The 25,109-nt window shown below is 40.9% G+C and overlaps 4 protein-coding genes across 7 annotated transcripts; 1 reads left to right on the top strand and 3 right to left on the bottom strand.

Moving 5' to 3' along the window:
* The first annotated feature begins 9,441 nt into the window (after positions 1–9,441).
* On the top strand, positions 9,442–10,885 carry LOC117784056 (serine protease inhibitor 42Dd). Its single transcript, XM_034621655.1, has 4 exons — positions 9,442–9,466; positions 9,526–10,409; positions 10,472–10,616; positions 10,677–10,885. The coding sequence occupies exons 1-4, from the start codon at positions 9,442–9,444 to the stop codon at positions 10,799–10,801; spliced, it is 1,179 nt and encodes a 392-aa protein (XP_034477546.1). The 3' UTR covers positions 10,802–10,885.
* A 3,293-nt stretch (positions 10,886–14,178) lies between these two features.
* Positions 14,179–17,188, bottom strand: LOC117785557 (serine protease inhibitor 42Dd). Its single transcript, XM_034623641.1, has 4 exons — positions 16,998–17,188; positions 15,793–16,691; positions 14,525–14,669; positions 14,179–14,458 (listed from the first exon to the last, which is right to left on the bottom strand). Exons 1-4 carry the CDS (start codon positions 17,026–17,028, stop codon positions 14,337–14,339), a joined length of 1,197 nt encoding a protein of 398 aa, XP_034479532.1. The 5' UTR covers positions 17,029–17,188; the 3' UTR covers positions 14,179–14,336.
* On the bottom strand, positions 17,091–18,635 carry LOC117785556 (serine protease inhibitor 42Dd). Of its 3 annotated transcripts, none has more exons than XM_034623639.1 (3): positions 17,739–18,635; positions 17,498–17,648; positions 17,091–17,440 (listed from the first exon to the last, which is right to left on the bottom strand). In XM_034623639.1, exons 1-3 carry the CDS (start codon positions 18,630–18,632, stop codon positions 17,322–17,324), a joined length of 1,164 nt encoding a protein of 387 aa, XP_034479530.1. In that variant the 5' UTR covers positions 18,633–18,635; the 3' UTR covers positions 17,091–17,321. The 3 variants fall into 3 exon arrangements, 2 of the variants coding, with proteins under 2 accessions (XP_034479530.1, XP_034479529.1); XR_004617515.1 differs by having other exon boundaries at positions 17,324–17,440; positions 17,746–18,635; XM_034623638.1 differs by having other exon boundaries at positions 17,498–18,635.
* Positions 18,636–19,943: 1,308 nt separating this feature from the next.
* On the bottom strand, positions 19,944–21,938 carry LOC117785555 (alaserpin). Of its 2 annotated transcripts, XM_034623637.1 has the most exons (4): positions 21,812–21,938; positions 21,746–21,780; positions 20,281–21,684; positions 19,944–20,223 (listed from the first exon to the last, which is right to left on the bottom strand). In XM_034623637.1, the coding sequence occupies exons 2-4, from the start codon at positions 21,759–21,761 to the stop codon at positions 20,078–20,080; spliced, it is 1,566 nt and encodes a 521-aa protein (XP_034479528.1). In that variant the 5' UTR covers positions 21,762–21,780; positions 21,812–21,938; the 3' UTR covers positions 19,944–20,077. The 2 variants fall into 2 exon arrangements, with proteins under 2 accessions (XP_034479528.1, XP_034479527.1); XM_034623636.1 differs by having other exon boundaries at positions 21,746–21,887.
* Between the last annotated feature and the right edge of the window lie 3,171 nt (positions 21,939–25,109).

Genomic DNA, 25,109 nt, shown 5'->3' with positions numbered 1-25,109 from the left:
GTACATTCGCCATATTTATTTGCATAAGCTTGAAGTTCGCAGCTCTCGCGACTTGAATCAAGGGAATTAGCTCAATTAGAGTATCGCAACTCGTACTCACCATATGCACTAGGCAGTAACAGTTGCAGCTCTGATAAACGCGACGTCTGATAAGAAGTTTTGAGGAGACCGAACGAACAAAGGCAATTTCGTGGACACGGTAATTGGACAGGGCAGCAGCTCATGAATTACGGCAAGCACTTATGAATTTTTAGCATTTTATTATTTATGCTACATTTTATTTAGTGCCTGCTGCTGCTGTTCGGCTCCGTGGCACTGTGGCAAGTTCAATGGCTGTGCTTTACTCCGCCCAAAAAAGTAGGCAACACAATTTTTCATTTCGCATGTTGTGACGCTAAGTGCTTCCGGCCGCCGTCTCTCTCACTCTCTCACTCTCTCTCTGTCGCTCTCTCACTCTCTCAAGTGTCGCAAGTGGTCTGAGGTGGCACATCAACTTTTGCTGCCACGCCATAATATTAATTGCGCCTTGCTTTTCAAATAAAAATAAAAATAAAAAAGAAAAGAAAAGAAAAAACGACGCCAACGGCCACTTAAATGCCATTACATTTTTATACATTTCATGAATGTCGTGCGTGTGCAGCGGGTGTGTGTGTGTGTATTTCTGTGTGTGTGCGTTTTGTTGTGCTCTGAAATTTTATAATTATTCAGAGTCCACCCGGCGATATAATCGCCTTTGTGGCCATTCAGAGACTGCGCCTTTGGCCTGCAGCTATTTGGGCAGCTATTAAAGCCGCTTTAAAGCCGCCAAAGACGACTCGCAGCTATTTGCATTGCCGCACTTGAAGTTTTATTATTGTTGTTGTTGCCACTTTTGCATTATTATTACTTTTTTTTTGCAACAGCTGCGCTCTGTGTGCGTCCAATCAATGAGACGACTCACACACATGGGACACAAGCTGAGCTTTTTCGACTACAGCCCTGAACTAGTTGGTTGCCATTGTCAGCAAGTGGCACAAAGCTCGAGCTTGTGCCGTGTCGCGTCGCGTCTGCAACAAATGACAAATTGTCTCAGCCGTCAGATGCTCGGCAAAGCGTGCCGTGTAACTGTTACAGTTAGAGGGAAGTTTTCTCCAACACGGCAATCATTATCATTGTCTACTTTTAAGGGCGCTGACTGCTCCAAACGCCACATTGACAGTTATACTCGTATACTCGTATACAGTTATACTCTTGGTGTTCGGAGCGGAGTCATGTGCACGTCAGACAGACGGACGCATGTGTTCTTGACAAGCTGCCGCTCGTCTGCTGACATCATTCATTATATTTCATGACTGCAGACGTCTTACTTGCCAACTAGTAGACAAATATATAGTATGTAAGACCCTCTCTTGGCTACAGATGAGTAATGGCAGCCCAACTTCTGTCGCCTGTCGCTGGCATGCAAAAATAACAATACTCTATACTTTCTACACACTTTAAAGACTTTTAGAATATGTATAAAGTACTCTCTCTACAGCATTTCTCAAATTAATAAAACTTTCTATCCAACCACAGTTAAAAGCTACCCTTTTAAGGGTTTTCAATCCGCTGCCGTTGAAAAACATTTAATGAGCAAAGTTTCAATTATATTGAAGGCTTTGCACTTGCCTCAGTCTAAGCTCATTTTCAATCCGCTGCCGAAACAAATCGAAGCAAATACAAACAAAGTCCACTCCCCCCTAAAAAGCAATGCCAATAAAACGAAAGCAAAGAGGCAAAAAGTTTATGTGTTTTTTTCAACGATTGCTGGCTAAATCACAGCTAAATCTCTGCGAGCATTGGCAAAAAAAGCATCATGGCTTTTATTTGTTTGTCGTATTTGTCGTATCTTTTGTTGTTGTTGTTGTTGTGCTGTTTTGTTTTTAAATGTAAACTGATAAAAACAATTGAAAGCAAACAGAAAACTGTGTGGTGAGGGTGAGGGTAGCAGAAGAGCAGCGCAAAAGTAATCTTTAAATTAAGGGGCGACCATTCGAGGGCGGCATGCTTGTCGCACAACTCGAGGGGGAAAAACTGGGCAACCCCCAAAACAATCTCCCCCTCATAAGTATCTTCCACATAAGTAGATCTAAGTAAAGTCATTCCATTTCGATTTGAATTCAAATTGCGACTGTTTTTTTTTATTTTTTTCTGCTCTTGTGCTTCGTTTGCTATCACACATTAAAGCATTTACCGCAAAGTATCTGAGTGCGAGCTTTTTTTTCTTGAACGCTCCACACACGAATTTCTACACGAAGCCCGAAAGTATGCTATGCTTTAATTGATTTTTAGGCTGCATGTTAAATGCTCATTATATTTTAATTAACTGCGCACTATTTTCTCGGTAATTCATATTTAGCCTACATTTATAACCAACATAAATGCATGTGTGTGTGTGTTTGTGTTTGTTTTATAAATTAGGCGCAGGCACTGCATAATTTTCACATTTTCTTTTATCTAAATGTGAAATTTAGTCTTTCATTATTTAACACAATTTTGTGGCGTGTTTCTTGAAAAAAACTTTCTTTTTTTTTTGTCAATTTGGAAGCGTGTTTAGTTTTTGGGAGTGGTCGACCTTGAAATGAACGGAAAATGTTAATGTGCCGTGCGATTCATCAAGTGAAGACAAATGATATCATTCATAATTATTAATTAGTTGCCAGCTGTTGAATAAAAATATTAATTAATGCAACTGTATGAAATAAATCAACTATAATCATTTTGTTTTATTTAAATTTTAAAAGTCTTGAAGAGAATTTGTTGTATTTAATTTTAAAAATTAATTAAAATTGGAGGATAATAGGAAGTTTTTAATTTCAGGGGCAAATAAATAGTTTAGTTTACGTTAAAATTAAATTTGATTTATAAAACTAGCTGGTTTAATTTTGGGAATTGAATTAATCTTTTGAAGCTTGAATTTTCTTTGTGTTTCTACTTTACATCTTAGCAGTTTTTCAGCACTTTTACGTGTGCCATAATTAAGCTATATAATGGCTTTGTGACAAGCACCCTTAACCCCGCACATACGTATGTATGAGTTGTGTCCATTTATGGCATTTTCCAGTGGCAGCTTTGACTGCAGCGTCTCCATTTGAGACTAAGCACTAAGCAGCAGCACTTAGCTGCGTATTTTACAGTTCATTGCATTGTTATATAATTTAACAGGCAAACACCTTGCTTGAGTGCACACTCCTCGCACTCGCACTCTCAATTCCCGGAGGTTCTGTGAATCGTCAAGATGCCAGCGGGGTGCTGTCGACAGAATGAAAGGGCAACAATGTGGCAAGTTTATTTGTGCTTAAAAGAGTTCTCCAGCCACCCTCGTATGTGAGTCTGCACCCATATCAACACACACCCACACACACACACATTAACACACATGAGCACTTATGAAATGGCTTCTTTCCTTTTTTTTTCTCTTTTTTTTTGGAGTGGTATAAAAAATAGCTACAAAAGATGCCATTAAAAAATCTTTGTGTTGCCACAAATAAATCCAGCAAGAAAGCACAGACCCACGCTCACACACATACGTTCACACTCACTCACACACACACATACACATCACAATGGAGCTTTACATCCATCAAAGCAAAACTAAGTCGCAGGGCAGCAACAAAAGTTGCTAAGCTGCAATACCAAGGGAATGGGAATGGGAAGGGGAAAGGGGAAAGGGGAAGGCTTTCGTTATTCCCCATTTCAGTTGGCTTAACACATTTTACACTTTGCAATTGTTAACTTTGCGTGTGTGTGAGTGAGTCAGCTGCAAACAAAGCCAACACATACTATTGCATACTTTTAGGCAGTCGCTTTAGCTCTAAAATTTCCGCGTGACGCGCAGGCAAAAAGTCGCCATCCGAATCTCGCACATTAACACATTTCAGTGCGGCGAAAGCAACACCAAAGTCAGCGTCATAAAACGCACTCTCTAAAACTATTTTCGCAGGCGTGTCGCACAATAAATTTCAGCTCCCCTCCCCAGCCAGAAACTCTGCTCGTAAAAAAAAAACGAAGAAAATAACGCGAGTTGTGTGCGGCAATTTTGGAAATCCGCTTTTAAAACACACATGTGCGCATAGAAAGGCGGCTTTTGTTTCATTCCATTTGCATATTAAGTGGGGATAGGCGACTGTCTGCCTGGGAAAAGGCCTGCTGTTGGCATTCACACGCCAGCCTAAAATCGTTCTAAAATCGTTCTGAAATCCGCGTGAAAGCAGTGCCAATACGTCAATAAATTGTCCAGTGGAGGTGGTGCCAGCAAACTAAAGCTGACAGTTCAATTTAGGCGCAAGTTGAGAAGCTGCCAAATTGCCTGTCTAGTTGGCGGCAGCAAAAGTGTTGCATGCTTTCAAGCGCGCTTTTTAATAGAGTTGAGTAGAAGTATGTGGAATGGAAAGCGTTGCCTACTTTCGAGCGCGCGCAACAAAAATTAAACAGAATAAAAGTGTAGCATGCTTTTGAGCGCCCATATTAAAATAATTAGTGAATATGCAGTAGAAAAAAAGTTGCCTACTTTTGAGTGGACTTGTTAAATAAAGCAGCTCACACACTGTCTTTCTCCCTCACTAACTGCTCCTCTTGCTCATTCTTGTAGCTTTGATCGATGTTTTGGCATGAAAATTAGCATACGTAGGGAAAGAAGACTGAATGCCAAGGAGCAGCACCTACTTTGAGTGATAAAGGAGGGGGGAAGGGACTTCCATTCAGACAGCATCATTTGTTGGGCATCTGGAGGAGAGAGAGAATGATCGCGTGTGCCATTGTTGTTGCTGCTGCGAGCTGTGCAACATTTGTATTTGCAATTCAAAGCGGAAAATGTTTGAAAGCCTGATCGTTACATAAAGTACCACACAAAGTAGGCGCAGCATCTTGATCTTGTCATTGCATTGTGCTTTTCTTTTCTCTTTGAATTTGAGTTTGACTTTGAGTTTTTGGTTTTTGTTTGACTATTGATGCTGTAATTTGCCGTTGGTTATAAATTGAAATAATAGCGCATACATTGATTTCAATCAGTTAATTGACATTTGATGACGGACAGTTTTCACTGTACATTGGCAAACAAATCAATCGATGGATGGACAAATCAAATTGATTGAAGGTTAACCAAAAGTCCAGTTCAGTTCAGATATGAATTCTTGAAATTGATAGTTTTTTTTTGGTTTGTGCCCCATGTGGCACATGCCCACTTGTGATGCTGCATGCAACATGGAGCTATCAATTGACTGGGCGTCTGTCAGTTGCCTTAACGGACATTAACAACATGTTGCGTCAGCCTTGTCGCCTTATTTGACTGCAAAGATGTCGCCGATTTCGTAGAAACTGAAAGGATCGAGCCGATCGAGATGCCAAACGTTGATGCATGCAACGCACAACGTGCAACGCGCAACGTGCAACGCGCTCTTCAAGGGTCCAGTACACAGTCTCCACTTATTTTAGTGCTAATTAACGAGAACTACAACGAGTTCTAAATACGCATAATGTGTATATTGTTGTTGTTGTTGTTGCTGTTGCTGTTGTTGCAGTTGTACTTGCATTTTTCCAGCTTAATTTGTCTCGAATTGGAAAATCCTGTTCCATGTTGCATGCCGCATGTGGGCAGCGCTTGAGATTGACGTGTCGTTTGTGTCATCCGTTGTCGTTGTTGTTCAGTTGTTGTTCAGTTGTTGTTGTTGCTGTTGTTGTTGTTGCTGTTGCGCTTGTCAACAAGCTCGGTCTGGGCTCAGTCCTCGGTCGTCTCCGCTGGTCAAGTGGTTGAGTGTCTCTTGGTCCCGTGTTTGTTGCCGCCTCGTGAAGCGTGGCGAGTTTTGGTTTTGCATAAAACTCCATTTGCTTGATTTGTTGTCGTTGTTGTGGTTGTTGTTGTTGCTTGACTGTCGTCAATATCGATATTGATGTTGAAATTGAACGAAAGTTTGCCTTGTTTTCACTGCAAAGTGCTGGCCAAACTATCGATTAGATTGCAGCATTGGCCATTGCAATTGGCTAATTATACACACACACACACACACACGCACACACACACACACAACTAACACTTGTCGAACCGCCTCCAAGAAAGTTGTGACTGCAAATTTACAGTTGTTTTTGCTATGAGCCTAATAAGCAATATTAGTTTAAGTTATAGCCAGAAGTCAAATTGGCCATGATAACAACATGATAGCGAGTGTTGCTTGAAAGAGGAATTTAAATATTTAGTTAATTATATAAAATTCAGATAGAGTATAATTTAAAAAATGGCAATTAACTAGCCAACAATTTTTACATCCGCATAGTTGATGATTAAACAAATTTTAGTTATATTAACTTTTAATAAGTGATCGTAAACAAGGTTTATTTTATTGGAAATACGTTTTTTTGATCAAAAGATATTTACATTCAAGTGTTTTTAAATTTTTGTTTTGCAAATTTAAAAATAATTTTATACTTTTATTTTTAAAATTGAGAAAAACTTGTTATTTTGATTTTTATAATACTTTTTATTTATTTATTTATGCACGACAAAAAGCAGTCGGCAAACAAAAAATTACCAAGTATAAAAATTAAGTTAAAGATTCAAAATACAAATACAATTAAAAATAAATTATGAACTGTAACGAAAAAAAAAAAAAACTAAAACTCAAATAAAAATTTAATTATTATTATTGTATAACATTTCTTATTTGATCGAAAAATAAGAGTTGAAATTAACGAATTAATTTTACTAAAAGAAATTATGTTATTGTTTGTAGGACCAAACGGATTTCTAGGATATTTGGCCTTTTTCCTCTCCATGCACATATTTATTTCATTTATTTTTTTATGCATGACTTAAAGCTGTCGGCAAAGAAAAAATTACTACGTATAAAAATTAAGTTAAGAATTTCGAATAAATTTAATATTAAATATAAATTATGAACTATAAATTATATGTAAATCCTCCGATTTAATTTAATCAACATATTTTTGGAATATTTGCTTTAATTGTTAGAGTCAACTTTCTGCATAACGGACAGCTTAAATGTTTAGGTCAACTTCTGACTAAGTGAATAGCATAATCTACTAAAAAGATCTTCCAAGTAGGACAATCTTAACTCTTAATGCTAAGCTGATCTTGATGCTTGATCGTTGATCATTGTTGCTATGCAAATTGCAATTATTTTTGTGTAGTTATGTGAAATTTTATGGTTTATGCTTAGTAACAACAGCAAAGAAAGAGATTAAGAAAAGGGTTAGTGGGAGAGAGAAAGGAGGCGCAATTGTTGCCATTGTATTTTTTTTTTATATGTATTTTTGGGCTCGGTTTCTTTCACTTTGGGGTCTTTGTTTTCTTCGGTTTAATTTTGTTGTGTTTTTTGCTCTATCATCAACTGGTTTTGGGTTACTTGCACGCAGGCAAAGAAACCCACACTCTCTGAGAGCTTCCATCCATGAGAGATGCTGCAACGATCACATAATTCGTGTTGTTGTTATGGCTGTTGTGGTTGTTGTTGTTGTTCTTGGAGCTGGCTCATCATTCTTGTGCTTTTCCGCACGGCTCAAAAGCAGAAGTTTTGTGGCAAGTTATTTTTATCAGCATCATTTTGCTGCCGTTGCATGCAGCCAAAGCCACAAACTGAGCCAAAGCATTAGCCCCTGTTCCCCCTGTTCCCCTGTTTCCTGTCGCCTGTTCCCTGTTGCATGTCTCCTATCTGCCGTCGCCTGGCTCTTGCCTCGTGTGTCGACCTGCTGCATCAACTTGTGCCTTGTGTCCAGTCGCAAAACTCTTTTATCGGCATTCCTTTTTTTTTTTTTTCTTTTTTGATTTTGTTTTGTTTTGCTGGCTGCCGTGTTGTGTATCTATAAAGACAACAGACTGCCTCTGAGCCACAGACAGAGCCATGGCCAAAGCCTTAGCCTCAGCCTCAGCTTTAGCTTTAGCCTGGCAGCCACAACGATCACGATCTTTAACATGTTTTGTCTCGATCAGTGAAATCATTCAATCAGAACGGTCAGCGCTTTGGCAGCTCCGGTCGTTGCCAGGACACACACACACACACACACACACACACACACACACACAGACAGACAGACAGACAGCTAGTTATATAAGGCATAGGCCAAGCTGCAATCTGGTTTATCAACTGGTAGAAAGTCGGAAAGTGTTTTCAAAAATTCACCCACAATTAATAAAAATCTTTCATACAGTAGCCAAGTCAATTTATGCTACCATAAAAGACAAGAAAACAACAACAACAAAAAATGAAAGGAAGACAGAGGCAGTTGGCCAAGTTAGTCGCTGCGCCAGCCTGGTCAAGATTTATATTTATGTACAGGGAGCGGACAAGGCTATAAAGCATGTTTTTAAAATTCCATTAAAATTTATTAGCATTTCACACAAACTGTGCATAAATAACAAATTTCGGGACTTTGATACCGAACGCTGGTTACTTCTTTCTCTCTTCTTTCCCCCCTTCCCTTTCCCTTTGAATGATAAAAAATTGGATAAGGCTAAAATCAGACATTTTGATGGATGCACGTAGCTTAAGGCACTCAAGCTCAAACACAAAGTTACACAGCAAGTGCATGAACTCAAGTGCTTCACAGCCAGAACGAGAATAGCCCAGAAGCAATGCACGTACGATTCCTTTTGCTGCCCTGCCTTTCTTTTTATACCCGCTACTTAAAAAATAAGTAAAAGGGTATGTCGTGTTTGTTACAATGTATGTAACAGGGAGAAGGAGGCATTTCCGACCTCGTAAAGTATATATATTCAACATTCATTCAACATATATATCAACAGAAAAGTGGAAATAGCCAAATAGTGTGTCTGTCCGTCTATCCGTCTGTCCGTCTGTCTGTCTGTCCGTCTGTTTGTCTGTATAAACAACAGGATCTCAGAGACTAAAAGAGATAGGGTAACCAAATTTGGCACACAGATATCTATAGACCCCACGCAGGTCAAGTTTGTTTCAAATTCAAGCCCCGCCCCTCTCCGCCCCCGCAAATTGCGAAAAACCACCACACCCATAGTTTTTAAGATAATACGTTTTTTATGGATATTAAAATTAGCTATTAATATTATCTATTAGCTTAAGTAAACGCAGCAGGATCGGATTAGTAGAACGGCAGTAATAGCTAACCAAAGTTACTTATAAATTTATTATTTCAATACAATCACCTAACAAAAACGTTAGGTAGTAATTTCCTTAAAGTACTTTTATTTATATTGAAATAAGTAACGGGTATCCCATGGTCGGATTCTCGACTATAGCTTTTCCTACTTGTTCTTGCTTTTGCTTTGCTTTGCTTTTCTTGTACCTTTCAAGAGTCCGAGTCTTGTTGTTGTTGTTCCACTTGAAATGCAAAGCGCATGCGCTGCCGCGTCGTGATTCCGATTCCTGGCGCAGCTATAAATGACAGGTTCTACAGCCTTTTCACTTTTAGTCGCGAGGTGTCAACGCAGGCGCAATGAACTACCACAACCGGCTGAGCTGTAAGTGTAATCCCAGTGCGGTGTTTTGGAGTAATGTTTAATGATCGGTTTGCTTTCAGTTGTGTTGCAGCTGCTGCTGATCTTGCCACTGCTCTGTGTGGCAAATACGATCAAGGAGCGCAATTTGTTTGCCACCGAACTCTTTCAGACCTTGGCCACCGATCGTCAGGAGGAGAATGTGATCATTTCGCCGGTATCCGTGCAGCTGGCTTTGGGCCTGGCCTACTACGGGGCGGAGGGTAAGACGGCAACGGAGCTGCAGAAGACGTTGCATGCCTCGGCGCAAGAGAGCAAAGATGGGCTGGCCGAGAGCTACCACCGTCTGTTGCACTCATACATCAAGTCCAAGACGGTGCTGGAGATCGCCAACAAGGTCTACACACGTGAGAATCTCAAGGTGGCGCCACATTTCCGCCAAGTGGCTGCAAAGTACTTTGACTCCGAAGTGGAAGCTCTCAACTTTGAGCAGGAATCGCAAGCGGTGCAACAGATCAACAACTGGGTGAAACAGAAGACGCAGCAGAAGATTGAGCATGTGGTGGACAAACTGGAGCCCGACACAAATGTGGCACTCATCAATGCCATCTACTTCAAGGCACGCTGGGCGCGACCCTTCAACGACGAGGACACCAAGGATCGCGACTTCTGGCTAAGTGAGAGCCAAGCGGTTCAGGTGCCCACAATGTTTGCCGACAATTGGTATTACTACGCCGACTATCCGGAGCTGGATGCCAAGGCCATTGAGCTCTTCTTCGAGAACATCAACATGACCATGTGGTTCATTCTGCCCAACAAGCGCACGGGTCTCCAGCAGCTGGAGCAGCAGCTCAAGGGCGTCGACTTCAAGCTGCTCGAGGAGCGCTGGCAATGGCAAAGTGTTGCCGTCTATTTGCCCAAGTTCAAGTTCGAGTTTGACACCGATCTGAAGCCCACACTGAACAAGGTAAGCTATAGCTTTGAGTGTTATCAGTTAAGGGTTTCTCTTATAGACTCTAACTTCTGCAGCTGGGCATCAATGCCATGTTCTCCACGGCAGCGGACTTTAGCAACATCTTTGACGATTCACCCATTGGCACCCGCATCACGAAGCTGCAGCACAAGACATTCATCGATGTCAATGAGATTGGCTGCGAGGCAGCTGGCATCAGTTGTAAGTTGTTACTTTCCAGAAATGCTTCTTCAGGTTTTTGTATATCTATTTCCCTTCTAGACGCTGCTGGTGTACCCATGTCTCTGCCCTTGGATCCCAAGACCTTTGTGGCCGATCATCCGTTTGTCTTTATCATTCGCGATCAGCACGCGGTCTATTTCACAGGACACATCGTCAAGTTCTAGACTAAGAATCATAATCTATACACATTTCATATTATATTATTATATTTTCAATAACTTTAATAAACTTCAATTAATATTCTCAAATTTCATGCGAGTCTTACTTGAAATCGAATTCGTGGCACTTTGGTATTAACAATTCACTACATTTTCCCTCCGCAACGAACTGCAGGGCTGTTGAGATTAATTTAAAGCCAAACGATTAGTTAATTTAGCAACTCCTTAGTATTTCAGTTAGACACTTACGCGGTTTACCTCTCAGCTCGCGATCACAGTTTAGATATTCCATATCTCTCTGAGCTATGTTCAAGTAGCAGCGGAAATAAGCACAGACTTCTAGAAAGGGCAAAGTACTTCTACAATTTGAAGTTCTTGCATCTGTTAGAGCTGTTAAGAGAGAAAGAGTGTGATCTACATGCATATTTAATACATATAACAATTACTTACCCAAAAGTGTTAGCAGCAACAATACGAACTTCATCTTGGAATCACTTAGAGAGCTCTGAGTCTTAATAAGCCTAGGATCAGCATGATATTATCACATTACATTGATTATTTCCAGCTGTTAAAATTAAATTACTTTGTTAACTGGAACCTTCTTGTAGCCTCTGCACACGTTCAATATTTGGACGGGCTAAAAATAAATACCATAACATATAAGAGGTAAAAAAACAAAAGGAAATTTTGGGTTAAGTTATGTCTCGATGGAATTACGTGTGACCCAAAAATGAAACAACAAAAGCTAAATAAAGTTAATAAGAAATACAAGTAATTTAAAGCGCTTAACAAACAAAGCTAATGCATTCGATAAGTATTTATTAAAATATTTTACGTGATTACAAACACAGTAACAAAACTGAAATATTAGTATTTATTTTGAATAGTTAATCGCCGTTACTAATAATATGATATGTGATTGAAAAACCTTTTTTAAATTTAAAGCTGACATCTGAGATGAATCTAATTCCATCACAATGTAGTCCAAGTCATTAGGATCAGCTAAACAGAGGTTTAGCTGGGGTGTAAACGGGTTTCGGGTTACTTCAGATCAGTTCAGATCAGATGCAGCAGATAATGGTTTGCCCCTTGAAGCATTTGTGGTATTTGTATTTGTTTTAAAAGCGCCTGCGCCTGCACCTGCTGCAACTTCTGCCTGTTGCTGCAGTTCGAATTTAAGCAAGAGTAGCAAGGGAGCAGTGAAGAGAGGAGAGAGGGGAGAGGAACCTACTTTAAATTCCAGTCACAAAGCGAACATGAAACAAAGAAAAACTTGTCAAGCAATACAAACGAAATCTAACAAAGGGACACGCAAGGGAAAAGGGGTGAGGGGAGAGAGGACAGAGGACAGACAGTGCTTGACTGACCACAAGCGAAGCGAGGGCGCGCTGCAAGAATTACAATTACAACGACAATTACATGCAGCCAGTCAAAGACAACCAAGCAAGCGTGCCCAGTATTTTCTCTCTCAGCTGTAGCAGCAGCAGCAGCAATTAACCAGTATTTTCGCTCTTCGCAGCAAAGCAAGCGCACGAGAGCGAGAGAGCGCTGTGTTGGAGTTGTTTTTGTTTGGAGTTGGCGTCGCCGATTGGAGCCAGCGCAACAGCTGAAAGAGAGTGGATGAGCGAGAGAGCGCGTCTGTTCGTGCATGCGAATACGAGCGAGGATCGCTCAGTCTGTGTATTGGTGTCAAGCGAGACAGACGAATTTGGCGGCAAAAGAGTTAATCGCGTTGTTCGCCTCGCATTTTCTTGTTGTGCATGTGCGTGCGTGCGCAGAAAAACGCTGCAGCGTCAGATCTCTGCCCCTGTGCAACTCGTGCCTCGTGCCCCGTGTCCCGTGCCTCCTTCTTCACTTCCTCAATCCCGCCCACGCGTGTGTTCTCTTATCTGGCCAAAAGAATCGGTAGCTGTTTGTTTTTGGTGCCTTGCATGCTGCAGGTTACCTTATAAAACGGCAGCTAGCCAGGAATTAAATTGCAACCAAATAAGTGCTTACTTTGTGTGTGTTGTGTAAATTTGTGGCAGCTGTAAATATGGAAAATGTGCATCAATTAATGCAATTTTAAATGGTCATAAATGTCTTTACTAGTGCAATAATTTTGCATTTAATTAAAGTCCATCAAAATGTTGAAAACAAATGCTGAAAATAATTTATCGTGTTCATAAAATTTGTCAGCACATGCTGAGCTTCCTTCTTTACGCAAACATCCATTCAAATTTTTAATTCACCAATCACTATTACTTTTAAATACAATTCAGCTTAACGGCTAAAAGCCAAATGTAATTCGGCCCAAATCGAACCAGTTTCCCAGGCCACAAATCGACGGGCAATGAACCAAATTTTTGAACAACACAAAGCGCAAAATAACATACAATATAAAAATAAAAAAATAAAAATAATTTTAAAAGTAATACCATAAACGCATTGGCTCAAAATTGTTGCCAGTTGTTCGCGGTTTTTTAGTTGATTTATGTGCGCGATTAGAAAACCAGCGACAAAAAGTATATAATTTATTTAAGCATACGAAAAATAAAAGGCATAAAGAATACGAAACAAATGTGCTAAAGCAAATGCCAAAAGGCTGCGCCTGCGCACAGTCCAATCTACAAATTTGCCACAGTCTGTGGCAGGCAAATTAATAAGAAATATAAAAGAGAAGAAAAAAATTAAATCAGTCCCAATCGGTTAATGTTAATTTATGTGTGCATTTGTGCAGTGTGAAAGATAAATGTAAATCAAGCGAAAACAAAACACAAAATCAACTGATAAACCGCTTAGATAGGACAAAAAGGAGAAAAGGATTTGCCAGCAAAAAAAATGGATAACACAAATCAAATTCCGCTCGAGCTTGAAAGGTGAGTAAAAAAGTCTAACCCACACCTTCAAAATTATTAGAAAAAAAATGTGCTCTTGTGAATAGATTAAAAAAAGACAATAACTCAAATTTTTTAAGCTTTTACAAGTGCCGAATTAACGTTTAACTTTATGGTCAAATTTAATTGTCTATTACTTTGAGAGGGATTTTTTAAGCATAAGCTTCTTCGTACTTAATTAAATATTATTTAATACTGTCCTATATAAAAATTATATTGCCTTATAAGTATGCTAATTGAAAAAGTTTACTGGGATAAGCAATATTATACAAATGTAAATATGTTTTCGACATACTTCAAAAATAGCTAAATTAATTTTTGTACTTATTAAAAAATGTCTGAGTCTAAATTAGAAATATTATCTGAATATTTCCTAAATTATGCATTTTAGGCATTTTTCTACAGAGATTATTTATTTATTGGATTGTAAATTGTTTATAGATTTTTATTGTTAAACTACCCCTTTTTTGTCGGTCTCGATGCCCTTCTTATTTTAATAAATTTAAATTAATATTTATTTGAACTTGCGCAAAAAGTTGTCAATTGTTTATTTGAGTGTTGAACCAATTTGCATTCATTAACAAAATCAAACAATTCGTGTGATTAATTTACACCTCAAATTGATCCAGCGAAGTTGAGGGAAAAAGGGGGGTACTCTCCATATTTCACACATAGGCATAGTTGGCAATGTGACCCATAAAAACAATGGAGTCTTTGTATTTGATGGCAAAGGCAAACGGATGATCTGCCTCGAATTTCTTGGAGCGCGAGAACAGACTCTTAAGAACTGCGAAAAAGAAAGAAAAGTTGCTGAATTAATTAATTGAAATTAATGGATATTTAACAAGCTTACCACCCGATTCAAGAGGTTGCTCCAAGCCCGCTTCGGAGACCTCAACGTGCGCCTTGTGCTCGACGCTATTGATGAAGTGGCTGACAAACATGCGGTACATGTTACCAAAGTCGCCATCGCGTGAGAACATGGTCGAAATGCCCAGCTGTACAGGGTATACAAAATGGGGAGTTAAGAACGGTAGAGTATATATTGTGTGGTCTGCATTCAAAAACTTTGGTCTCTCATAACTTTGTCAAAACTCAACTGATTTTCATGCGGAATGTAGTTTTGTTCATGATTTGGCCCCCAAATTGATTCTGCATTCAAATTTTATACAAATAAAAAATTTCATATTTTTCGACTACAAGCCAAATTTTATACAATTTTCCATACCAACCCCTTGACATTTTTTCAAAAACTTTGATCTCTCATAACTTTGTCAAAACTCCACCGATTTTCATGCGGAATGTCATTTTGTTCATAATTTGCCCCGAAATTGATTCTGCATTCAAATTTTATACACTTAAAAAATTTCATATTTTTCGACTACAAGCCAAATTTTATACAATTTTCCATACCAACCCCTTGACATTTTTTCAAAAACTTTGACCTCTCATAACTTTGTCAAAACTCAACCGATTTTCATGCGGAATGTCTCTTTATTCATGATTTGGCCCCCAAATTGATTCTGCATTCAAATTTGATACACTCAAAAAATTTCATATTTTTCGACTACAAGCCAAATTTTATACAATTTTCCATACCAACACCAACCCCTTTACATTTTTTCAAAAACTTTGATCTCTCATAACTTTGTCAAAACTCAACCGATTTTCATGCGGTATATCATTTTGTTCATGTTTTGGTCCCCAATTTAATTCTGCGTTCAAATTTTATACATATAAAAAATTTCATATTTTTCGACTACAAGCCAAATTTTATACAATTTTCCATACCAACCCCTTGACATTTTTTCAAAAACTTTGATCTCTCATAACTTTGTCAAAACTCAACCGATTTTCATGCGGTATATCATTTTGTTCATGTTTTGGCACCCAAATTGATTCTGCATTCAAATTTTATACACTCAAAAAATTTCATATTTTTCGACTACAAGCCTAATTTTATACAATTTTCCATACCAACCCCTTGACATTTTTTCAAAAACTTTGATCTCTCATAACTTTTTCAAAACTCAACCGATTTTCATGCGGAATGTCATTTTGTTCATGTATCGGCCCCTAAATTGATTCTGCATTCAAATTTTGTTCACGGCATTGACTTACCTGCTTAAAGGGTTGCTCTAGGCCAAGTCCGAAGGTCACACTAAACTTGGGCAGTTGTACCTCGACCTTCTGTTGGCTCATCTCGCCCAGTTCGCTTAGCAGATTCTTGCCAACGAGACTCTGTTGCAAGGCACGAAGTCCGTCCTTGCGATTGGGCAACAGCAGAAGCATGGAGAACTCAGAGTTCTGGTATGGCAACTCCACGACCTTGGCATCCAGACTGCGCACCTCAGCATAGTTGAAGTTCTGCAGTGTCCACATAGTCTCCACCTGGACGGACTGGCCATTGCCGGTGCGGAACGAACGACGCTGGGTCTTGTCCAGCTTGAAGGCCTTTTGCCAGGGGGCCGAATAAGTCACGCCGTTGACAATGACGCCCTCGGTGCGATCATTGAGCAGCTCTGGCTTTAAAATATCCTTGATCTGATCATTTGTCTTGATGGCAATGCCACGATTGATGCCATCGGCTGTGCGCTTGTTGTACGGCGGATGAAAGTCCAGTTTGTCAATGTTCGAGTCGAACTGACGCTGTGCCACATCGCGAAAGGCGCCCTTGAACTCCAGATTCTCGTTAATGTAAATGTTGTTGGCCAATCGCAGATTGTTGTCGCGTGTCAGCGACTTTTGGAAGCTGCCAATTCGTTGGGCCACCTGATCAGCATCGCCAATGCCCAATCTCATGCCCTCCTTGATCTCAATAGCCGTCGTTCCCTTGGCACCGTAGAAGGCCAATGCCATGGAGCTCTGTATGGCCGCCGGTGAGATCACAATATTCTCATTGAGCCGCCCGGCACCCACCGCATTGTAGAGATCCGCTGCCAGCAGATTGCGATCCCGGGCGGCATCCGAACCGGCTGAGCTTGTTGCGTGACAACAGCCGACGATGAGCGTCAAGGAAACTGCAAAAACATTTTCACCAATTCTTCATTCACTTAAGAGCTACGAAATATGCGCATTTATTACAAATAGCTTGGCATAAAAATCCAATTTAATTATGTGTTGGATTCTTTTATGACAGCACAATACATTGAACCTTGAGATAGAGAGATTGACTGACAGCCGGACAGACTGACAGACAGCCAGACAGACTGACTGAGTTTTTATTGAGATTTTACCGAAATCGAGCAATAAATATTGTCACTCTCTTTTATAACTCGTTGTCAGAGTCGATCACAAACTCATAAAGATCACAGATTGAGACTTACGTAAGAGACATTGCAGTCTGTGGAACGTCATGATCGTCTTAATTGATATATACGTATATATATATAGTCTATATAGACTCGGTTTTTTCTTTATTGATAATTTGCGCTTTACACTATTTTTGACTGGCGTCGTTGAGCGTCTAAATGTGAACTGAAACTGAAACTGAGACTCGGACTTGGATTCAGTTTAGAGAATTAAATTGCGATTCACTCAGAGCACAGCTGAGCTTGTTCGTTTGAATTGTTTACACGTCATTTATCACCTTTGGCATGTTGTTTACTGAGTCGCTGATAAGGCGATAACCTTTAGTTAGACAACGGCGACTAGATGTCGACCACATGGCCAGCCAGCAGCAGAGTCTTTCCATTGCCGAGGGCGTAGAAGAAGGGATGATTGATGACCAACGAGAGGGTGCTGCGAAATAGATCGGTGAAGGCTGCCACTGAAATGTGCAGCTGATCAAAGAGAGTTCAACGCGCTACAGATTCATGCAACTTACCAAAAGTGCGTTCCACAACGCCGCCTGCCTCTTGCAACTCAAGCAACGCCGTATGTGGCACGGCCGTCAAGTGTGGCATGGAGCTGGCCAACAGCGAGCTGAACACATTGTGCAGCTGTGCCTCCGTTGTGAAGAGTTTGCCCAGGCCCAGCTGCAAGTGAATAAAACGAAGTTGCAATAGTTGCAGTTCGGTGTGTGCCAATAAAGTGAACTTGGGCAGGGTTAAGGCCAACTTGCGTACACTCAACTCTTGCCTCAACTGTTGCAGATCAAGGCTCTGCAGCTGACTCTCTAGCTGAGCGAGTCCTTCCACGCGGTTGGGATAGATGATGAGCAGACTGAGATCGGCTGTGGCATAGGGCAGTTCAATGAGGCATGCGTCCAGCGATGGCAACTCGGCATACCGGAAGCTATGTTGCACGAACATGGCATCCACAAGTTTGTGACTCTGTCGATCGCTGAAGAACTTGATGCGCTGCGTCTGCCGCGGATCGAAGCCCTGGGCCCAGGGAGCGCGGAATGTCAGGGCTGAGGCATGCAGCAGGGGCGTGTCGGAGCCAGTTGTGGCATGCAACAGGCTGCTGGTAACCAGTTCGCCCACACTGAAGTTGCTGCGTGTGAGAAACTCATAGTTGATAGTTTGTGCCACGCCTGCCACATTGCCAAAGTCCAGGCGTTGCACTCCGATGCCCAATGCCGCTGCACGTGCCACAAACTCATCGCGATAGTTGAACGTATAACGTTGTGCCGTATAGAACTCGCTGAGCAGCCGCAGCTTGCAACCAATTGCCGCAGATTGTTTCAGTTGCGCAATCACTTGCTCAAACTGACGCAAAGCTTGCTCTGCAGTTCCCAAGTGTTGCAACTCCAATGCCACCCGCAGCTGTTGTGCCACAGCCGCATCGGCGGCGACTCCGGCGTAGAGCAGTGCCAGCGCCGACTGCAGCAGCAACGGGGAGACTGCCACATTGCCACTCGGCTGCGATAATCCCAAATTTGTGGCCAGACGCAGAGCAAAGCGTTCGTTGGAGACGCTCACAGCTGCCAGATTGCCGCTCGTCGGGCAACTGAAGGCGAGAAGTGCCAGCAACAACAAGGCGGCAACGTGAAGTCGTCTCCAGTTGTCGGTGGTCATGCTTTAAGTTGGGTAATTCCAAGCTTTCAATTATACTAGAAGTGTTGCTGCTTCTGTGGCTCGCACACAACTAAACTGCGACTTACATTCCACACACACACCACAATCACCACAATCACAACACTCACAACACTCACAGCACTCTCAGCAAATGGCATTGAGCCGGCCAAGTCCAAACAAAAAGCTCTCGACATTATTTTTAATTGAATTTCGTAGCTGATATGAGAGCAGAGTCACTGAGATGATAGGCAGTTGAATGAAACGGTTTAATCAAAGTCTAGTTAGTGACCTAATTGGCTAGTCTTACTTCTAGAATCTGTATAATTTAAGATCTCAAAAGCCTGCTGGAGTCTTCTTAAATTATACCATACCATACCGAGTGATTAGAAATCAAAAAATAAGCATCAGCTTGTAGCAAATTAAAAAAAAAAAAAAAAAAAATTAAGCAAGTTATATTAGACATTGTAGAATGTTTCCCCTATAAGTGGAAATACAGCTTGCAAAATGGTTGCTCACAATTTTTTTGCATCATTCAATGCATAAATATTATCATATAATTATAAAACAATAATTTTTATCAATCATTTAACCAGATAAGCAAATGTTACTTAGATCTATTTAAAGTTTATTTTTAAGCTTACGAGTATTTTTACACGGGCAATGATGGTTAATATACTCCAATTATTTATTATTTATGAGGCGCATTGGAATGTTTGCTTTTAATGGGATTATTAACAGAGAAACTGGTTTTTTCTTATCAGTGGAAATTCTAAATAAACAAATAAGTTGATTCAAGATCGTTTTCTCCGCTTCGAACTAGAACTTTGTTCTCTCTGTCTCTCTCAATCTCTCTCTCTCTCTACAGCGGCTATCAATAACAATTCTTAATAGTCTGTTATGACGCAATACAATATATTAAACATTAGTTAAACTATTGGCTTTTCAGTGGGAATTTTTAGATTACTCATTTCAAATGCTACAAGCCTGGACTTCCCGAGTTGAACCTGAATATGTTTACGTTTCGACTGTTGAATCAATGAGGAAGGTATTTTTTGCCAATGTGATTGAGAAATTTGCATTTATAGCTCCCAGCACCCATTACGGGGGGCATACGCCAGAGGGGTGCCCATCACGGCGAACAAAACGGGTTTACCAGCTCGACTTCGATTGGGTTGCGTTGTGGAAACCGTTTTGAGAAACTGAGACAAACAAAGAGCGTCGACTCACAGCTGCATTTGGAAAAGGTTCGAAAGCTGAACAATCAGCAGGCCAAAGGTTATCAGGAAAGAATATATACACAGACTGAATAAGTTTTTTTTTTTTTTTTTTTTTTTTCAAATCTTTGTTGAGAAATTTCAGATGGATTATAATGAAGTATTTACGATTACGAGTATGTAGTATAGAGTATTAAAATGCGTACAACTTAAGAGCTAGGGAAGAGGCCATTATTGGGTCCCAGGCAGCTGGGTGGGCAGCACCACATGTCCGATGAAGAGTACCGACTCGGGGGTGCGTATGGCAAAGATGAAGGGATGATCGGCAATGAATTCGCGTGACTTCAACGGCAGCGACAGAGGCACAAACTTGGCATCTGCGAATAGAATCAGTTAATTGTTGGAAGGTAAATCCTTTTTTCGGAGGTACTTACAGGACGCGGCGGCTGCTTCGGAGCCAGCCTCATTGACATCGATGAAGGCCTTCTGCAAGATCTTGGACACAGTCACCGGACGCAGGAGCATGGAATCAATCTCTGACTCTCTGGTGAACATACGATTCACCCCAATCTGCTGCAGTGGACTCACCATGTCCTGCTCGAACTCAATGCGGAACTTGGGCAGACGTACGGTGACTGTCTCACGGCGCAGACGGGATGCAATTACGTTTAGATCATTCATGGGATTGGCCAACTGACTTTCCAGCCGGGCCAGACCATCCACCTGGTTGGGCAGTATCAACAGCATGGTTGCCGTGGTGCCAGCATACGGTAGCTCCACTGCCGTGGCATCCAACTCCGGCAGCTCGGCATAGGCGAATATATCGTCGTTGTACATCATGGACACCGTGACAGCTGCATTACGGTTCACCTGGAACTTTGCCGGAGTGGTGTCCATGGCTGAGAATTCTGTGGCCCAGCGAGCTTTGAAGTAGATCGCATTGACCAGCATCGCTTGGGTCTGTACATCGATGTCGGCGGGACTCACCAGCTCCCGTATGATGTTATTCGTGGCATCCGATGCCCAGGCATTGATCCTGGCCGCCGTATTGGCCGATCTTTTCATATTGACAGCCTCAATGTCTGCGCCATAGTATTCCTTTGCAAAGCGCCTATAGTCGGGATTAAGCTCCGCCAATTCACGGTTGTAGAACAACTTGTTGGCCACAATCAAGAGTGCATTGTCCAATTGTCGATTCAGTTCGTTTACCCGCTTAAAGTCTCTGGCCACATCGATTTGGCTCTGGACAAATTGGCCCGCTCTCATTAGCTCATGGTTAGTTTGTCCACTGGACACGCCATAGAGCAAGCCTAACATGGCGTGGATTGAGGAGGGCGAGTAGACCACATTCTTTTGCGAGCTACCACGAATGATGGGCTGGAAGAGCACCGAGCTGAAGCGCTCCCGGTAGTTCAATTGTGCCGGAGCACGTGTGGGTCCCGCAGTGCTGACAGTTGGTTTCACTCTCCGGTTATCCGGGTTCTGTCCGGTGATTACAATAGGCGCAGCAGCAGAAGCGTGGTCTTGGGCGGGTAAGGGGGCGGGTGCGGGGGCGTATGCGGAAGCTGCTGGACGTACTGGATTACGTTTACCATTCCAGGACTGTTCCGGCTCCGGCTGTGGACGCTGCAAGTCCGTACGGCCAGAAACTGCCGGTGCCGAAGCGGAGACTGGAGAACCTAGTCCGGATCTGCTCTGAAAACTGGTTGGTTCGCTGTGCTCCCATTCGCGATTGCCAAAGACAACGTTGTTAACCCTGGTATAAACGTCGGTGGAGTTGACGGATCCACTCAGCAGACAAAGGCTGCTACCCAAGAGAAGCAGCAGGGCTGGAGAAGCTATAAAACAGACTTGGTTAGAGTTCTGGAAGCAGTCGCCACAATTGCTATTGCTGCTTACAATATTTGCACGACATGGCTGCCAATTACTTGCTGCTCAGTGCTGAGAACTGAGAACTGAGAACGGAGAACTAAGAACTGTGAACTGAGTACTGAGTATTCGGAATACCCTGGGAACTTGTTTATTTTGTTCGCTTTTTGTGCTGTTCTTTTTTGTTGGGACACCGTCCGTTTGAAAGTCAGCTCAGCTCGATCACAGCTTTAATACAAAACTGATCTTTGCAAAAAGTGTCGAGCACAGCCAAAGGCGAATTTCAGCTGAGAGCGTGAAGCTCTCAAGCTGCGGATGAGCTTGTCGAGATAACCGGTCTACGAGAACGCTTCCATGCACAGTGGGTGCGCTCTCGCATGTTGTAAGGAAAAAAAACCAGTTGTCACTTTGCTTGCTTCCCAGTTGAGAACGAGTACGAGAACTGCGAACTTTCTTGGCTCTCAATTTGCCGGCAGCAGCATTGAGGCATCAAGTGTGTTCCAGCTTGAGATTGGAAAAACCCCCGGCATTGTTGCTTCTAATTATATAAAGAAAATATGCACAATTGCTACTGCCTGACAGTCAGTCTAGCAGTCAGTCAGTCAGATTTTCCAAAGTTTTCGAATAGGGCGTTGTCTTCGTAGACTGTGAAAATCGCTCGGGTCTGCATTACACACACGTGCAATCTCAATTGCGATTACGATTACGGCCCCGTGAGTCAGTCGGAGAATGTTAAAGACAATCTACGTGTTATCACATTAGAAAAAACCAGCTGAATACTTGTTTGTTCTTCATTTATTTATATTTCTCGAATGCTGAGAGTCAGAGATTGAGATTGAAACCGGGAGAAACTCATAACTTTTCGATTTCCTGCAATTAATGACTGTCTGAATAACCCATGATGGGGAATGGTTCTCTTAACTACCTGCTGACATTTTTATGCTGCTTAACCTTTTGAGAAAATATTACTTAAAGCAGTTTCTACATTTCCCATTTCGTAAGACTCGCTATAAATTGTAGCGCAAGAACTAATTAAATATTCCAAAATCTAAATGCGAGATAAAACACACTTTGAGACCTCACACGACCCGCACTGAATTCTTACCCCGCTCAACTTAATTCTTAATTATGTAAAATCGAGCCACAACATGCAGTTCATATCATATCACAAATACAAACACACACACACACACGGAGTGTTGACCTAATTGCACGACCAAATGTGTAAACATAATTTACTCCAATTAGAGCCGCTGACGCTGCCACGCCCCTTGTCAGGCACATGCCGATGCCGCCTTCTGAAATTGGGGCAATTGTTACGAGTTTGAGTTCCAGTTTGCAGTTCGAGATATGAACGAGCATAAAATGCAATCAATTAATTTCGTAGAGCTCTCACTCCACCTGAGTTAATTAACGAGTACACAGCGTCAGTTATTTTTATACCCGTTACTTAAAAAATATGTAAAAGGGTATATTGTGTTCGTTGGAATGTATGTAACAGGGAAAAGGAGGCATCTCCGACCCCATAAAGTATATATACTCTTGATCAGCATCAACAGCCGAGTCGATATAGCCACGTCCGTCTGTCCGTCTGTCTGTCTGTCCGTCTGTCCCTGTGAGCGCCTAGATCTCAGAGACTGAAAGAAATACAGATAACAAACTTTGTATTATCCCACTGAATCGCATTAAGATCGGACAAGTTAAACGGCGGTTATGGCGATTTAATGTTTTCAAAGTAATACAAGTAACTTCTTTAAAGCATTTTTATATATATTGAAATAAGTAACGGGTATAATATGGTCGGAATCTCGACTATAGCCTTTTCCACTTCTTTTTTATGTGCCGCCAGCTGACGGCAAAAGAATTTCGATTCCACTTCCAATTCGAATTCGATAAGAAAAACTACACCTTATGGTGGAAGAGTGTTGCACAAAAAAAAAAAAAAAAAAAAAAAATATCAATTAAGAGGCTGACGATGCCACAGTGTGGCATGGAGATGAGCGACATTTGTAATTGTTTGTTTTTCCCATTGCTGTCGCATTTTGACAGTTGCCTTCAGACAGAAGTGCAATGTCAAGTAGCTGAAGACAGAATAAAATACAGTGCGAGAAAATATAAAGTAAACATGCTTTTAAGCTGGTTTAATAGACGCTACAAAGTATGTGATTGTATTTACTAAAGTTGGTTTGACAGTTTGTTTGTACAAGAAAGAAATATATAGTTGATTTGTAAAAATCATAAATTAAATTTCACTCCCACGATTGAATAATAACATGATGCAATTTATTTAAATAGAATTGTGTGTTTTTATTCACAAGTATTTAGATATAAAATTGTAATTTTTTGGAATAACCTTATATTTGCACTTCTCGAAATGACTTTATGTAAATATTACAATTAGGATCAGTAAAACCCGAGTTTAATAATACAAATATTTAAATATCTCAATAACAAAAGATTATTGTAATTTGAAATGAATACATTTTTTAAAGACTTATTAATATATATCAAGGTTTTTATATTTTAGTGTAGTTATATTTAACATGTCAATTATGCTTGGCAAAAAAAGGGAGAATTTACGCAGTTTTTTATTGATATTTTTCATTTTATCACTTTAATAATAGTTTACAATAAATAATTCCTGCAATGCTAAAAAAGCGAGAGAGAGAGAGAAAGAGAGATCAATTGATTCCATTTTAATGGTCAGGTTCAGGGCCAATTTCAGGGTCAAGATCAACTAATTGAGTGTCACCTGCGGGTTCAAGGCACACGCAATTTACATGGGAATCTTATGAGATGCAATTGCAGCATGTTGCCACAATTTGTATGCAACAACTTGTTGTTGTTGTTGTTGCAACCACACAGCAATTTGTTGGCAACACACTCAAAGCCGCAGTCGCAGTCACATTTAATTAATTTGCGTGTTAAGTCAGTCGAGCATTAAACTGACACTTGGACAGACTGAAGGACTGACTGACGGACTGACTGACGGACTGAAAATGCGGCAACTGGCCGACTGACAATAAAAGGCGCGAAAAGCTGTGCACAGGCAACTTTGTCATTTGTCGCTGCTCTGTGTCTCCTTCTCTCTCCCTCTCTACCTCTAACTGCATCTGTGTCGCCCTCTCTCTCTCTTCCTCTCCTTTTTCAACTACTTCTCCTCCATTCACAGTCAGTGTCGGCGACGTTGTTGGCGTTTCTTACAGCAAAATCGCATTAAATTACACGTTTGCCGCACGATTTGATTTTGCATATGAATACAAATACGATTACGAATCAGAGTATGGAATATGAGATATTTATATATATGTACATACATGTACAATGTACATATGTGCATATAATTACGGCAATAAATCAGAAAAACCTATTTGCAATCACAATATTTACACTT

Source organism: Drosophila innubila, assembly GCF_004354385.1.
Source record: "Drosophila innubila isolate TH190305 chromosome 2R unlocalized genomic scaffold, UK_Dinn_1.0 1_C_2R, whole genome shotgun sequence".
In the NCBI taxonomy this organism is placed as follows: Eukaryota; Metazoa; Arthropoda; class Insecta; order Diptera; family Drosophilidae; genus Drosophila; species Drosophila innubila.
Note: the sequence above shows the minus strand (reverse complement) of the source record. Positions and strands in the feature narration are given on the sequence as shown.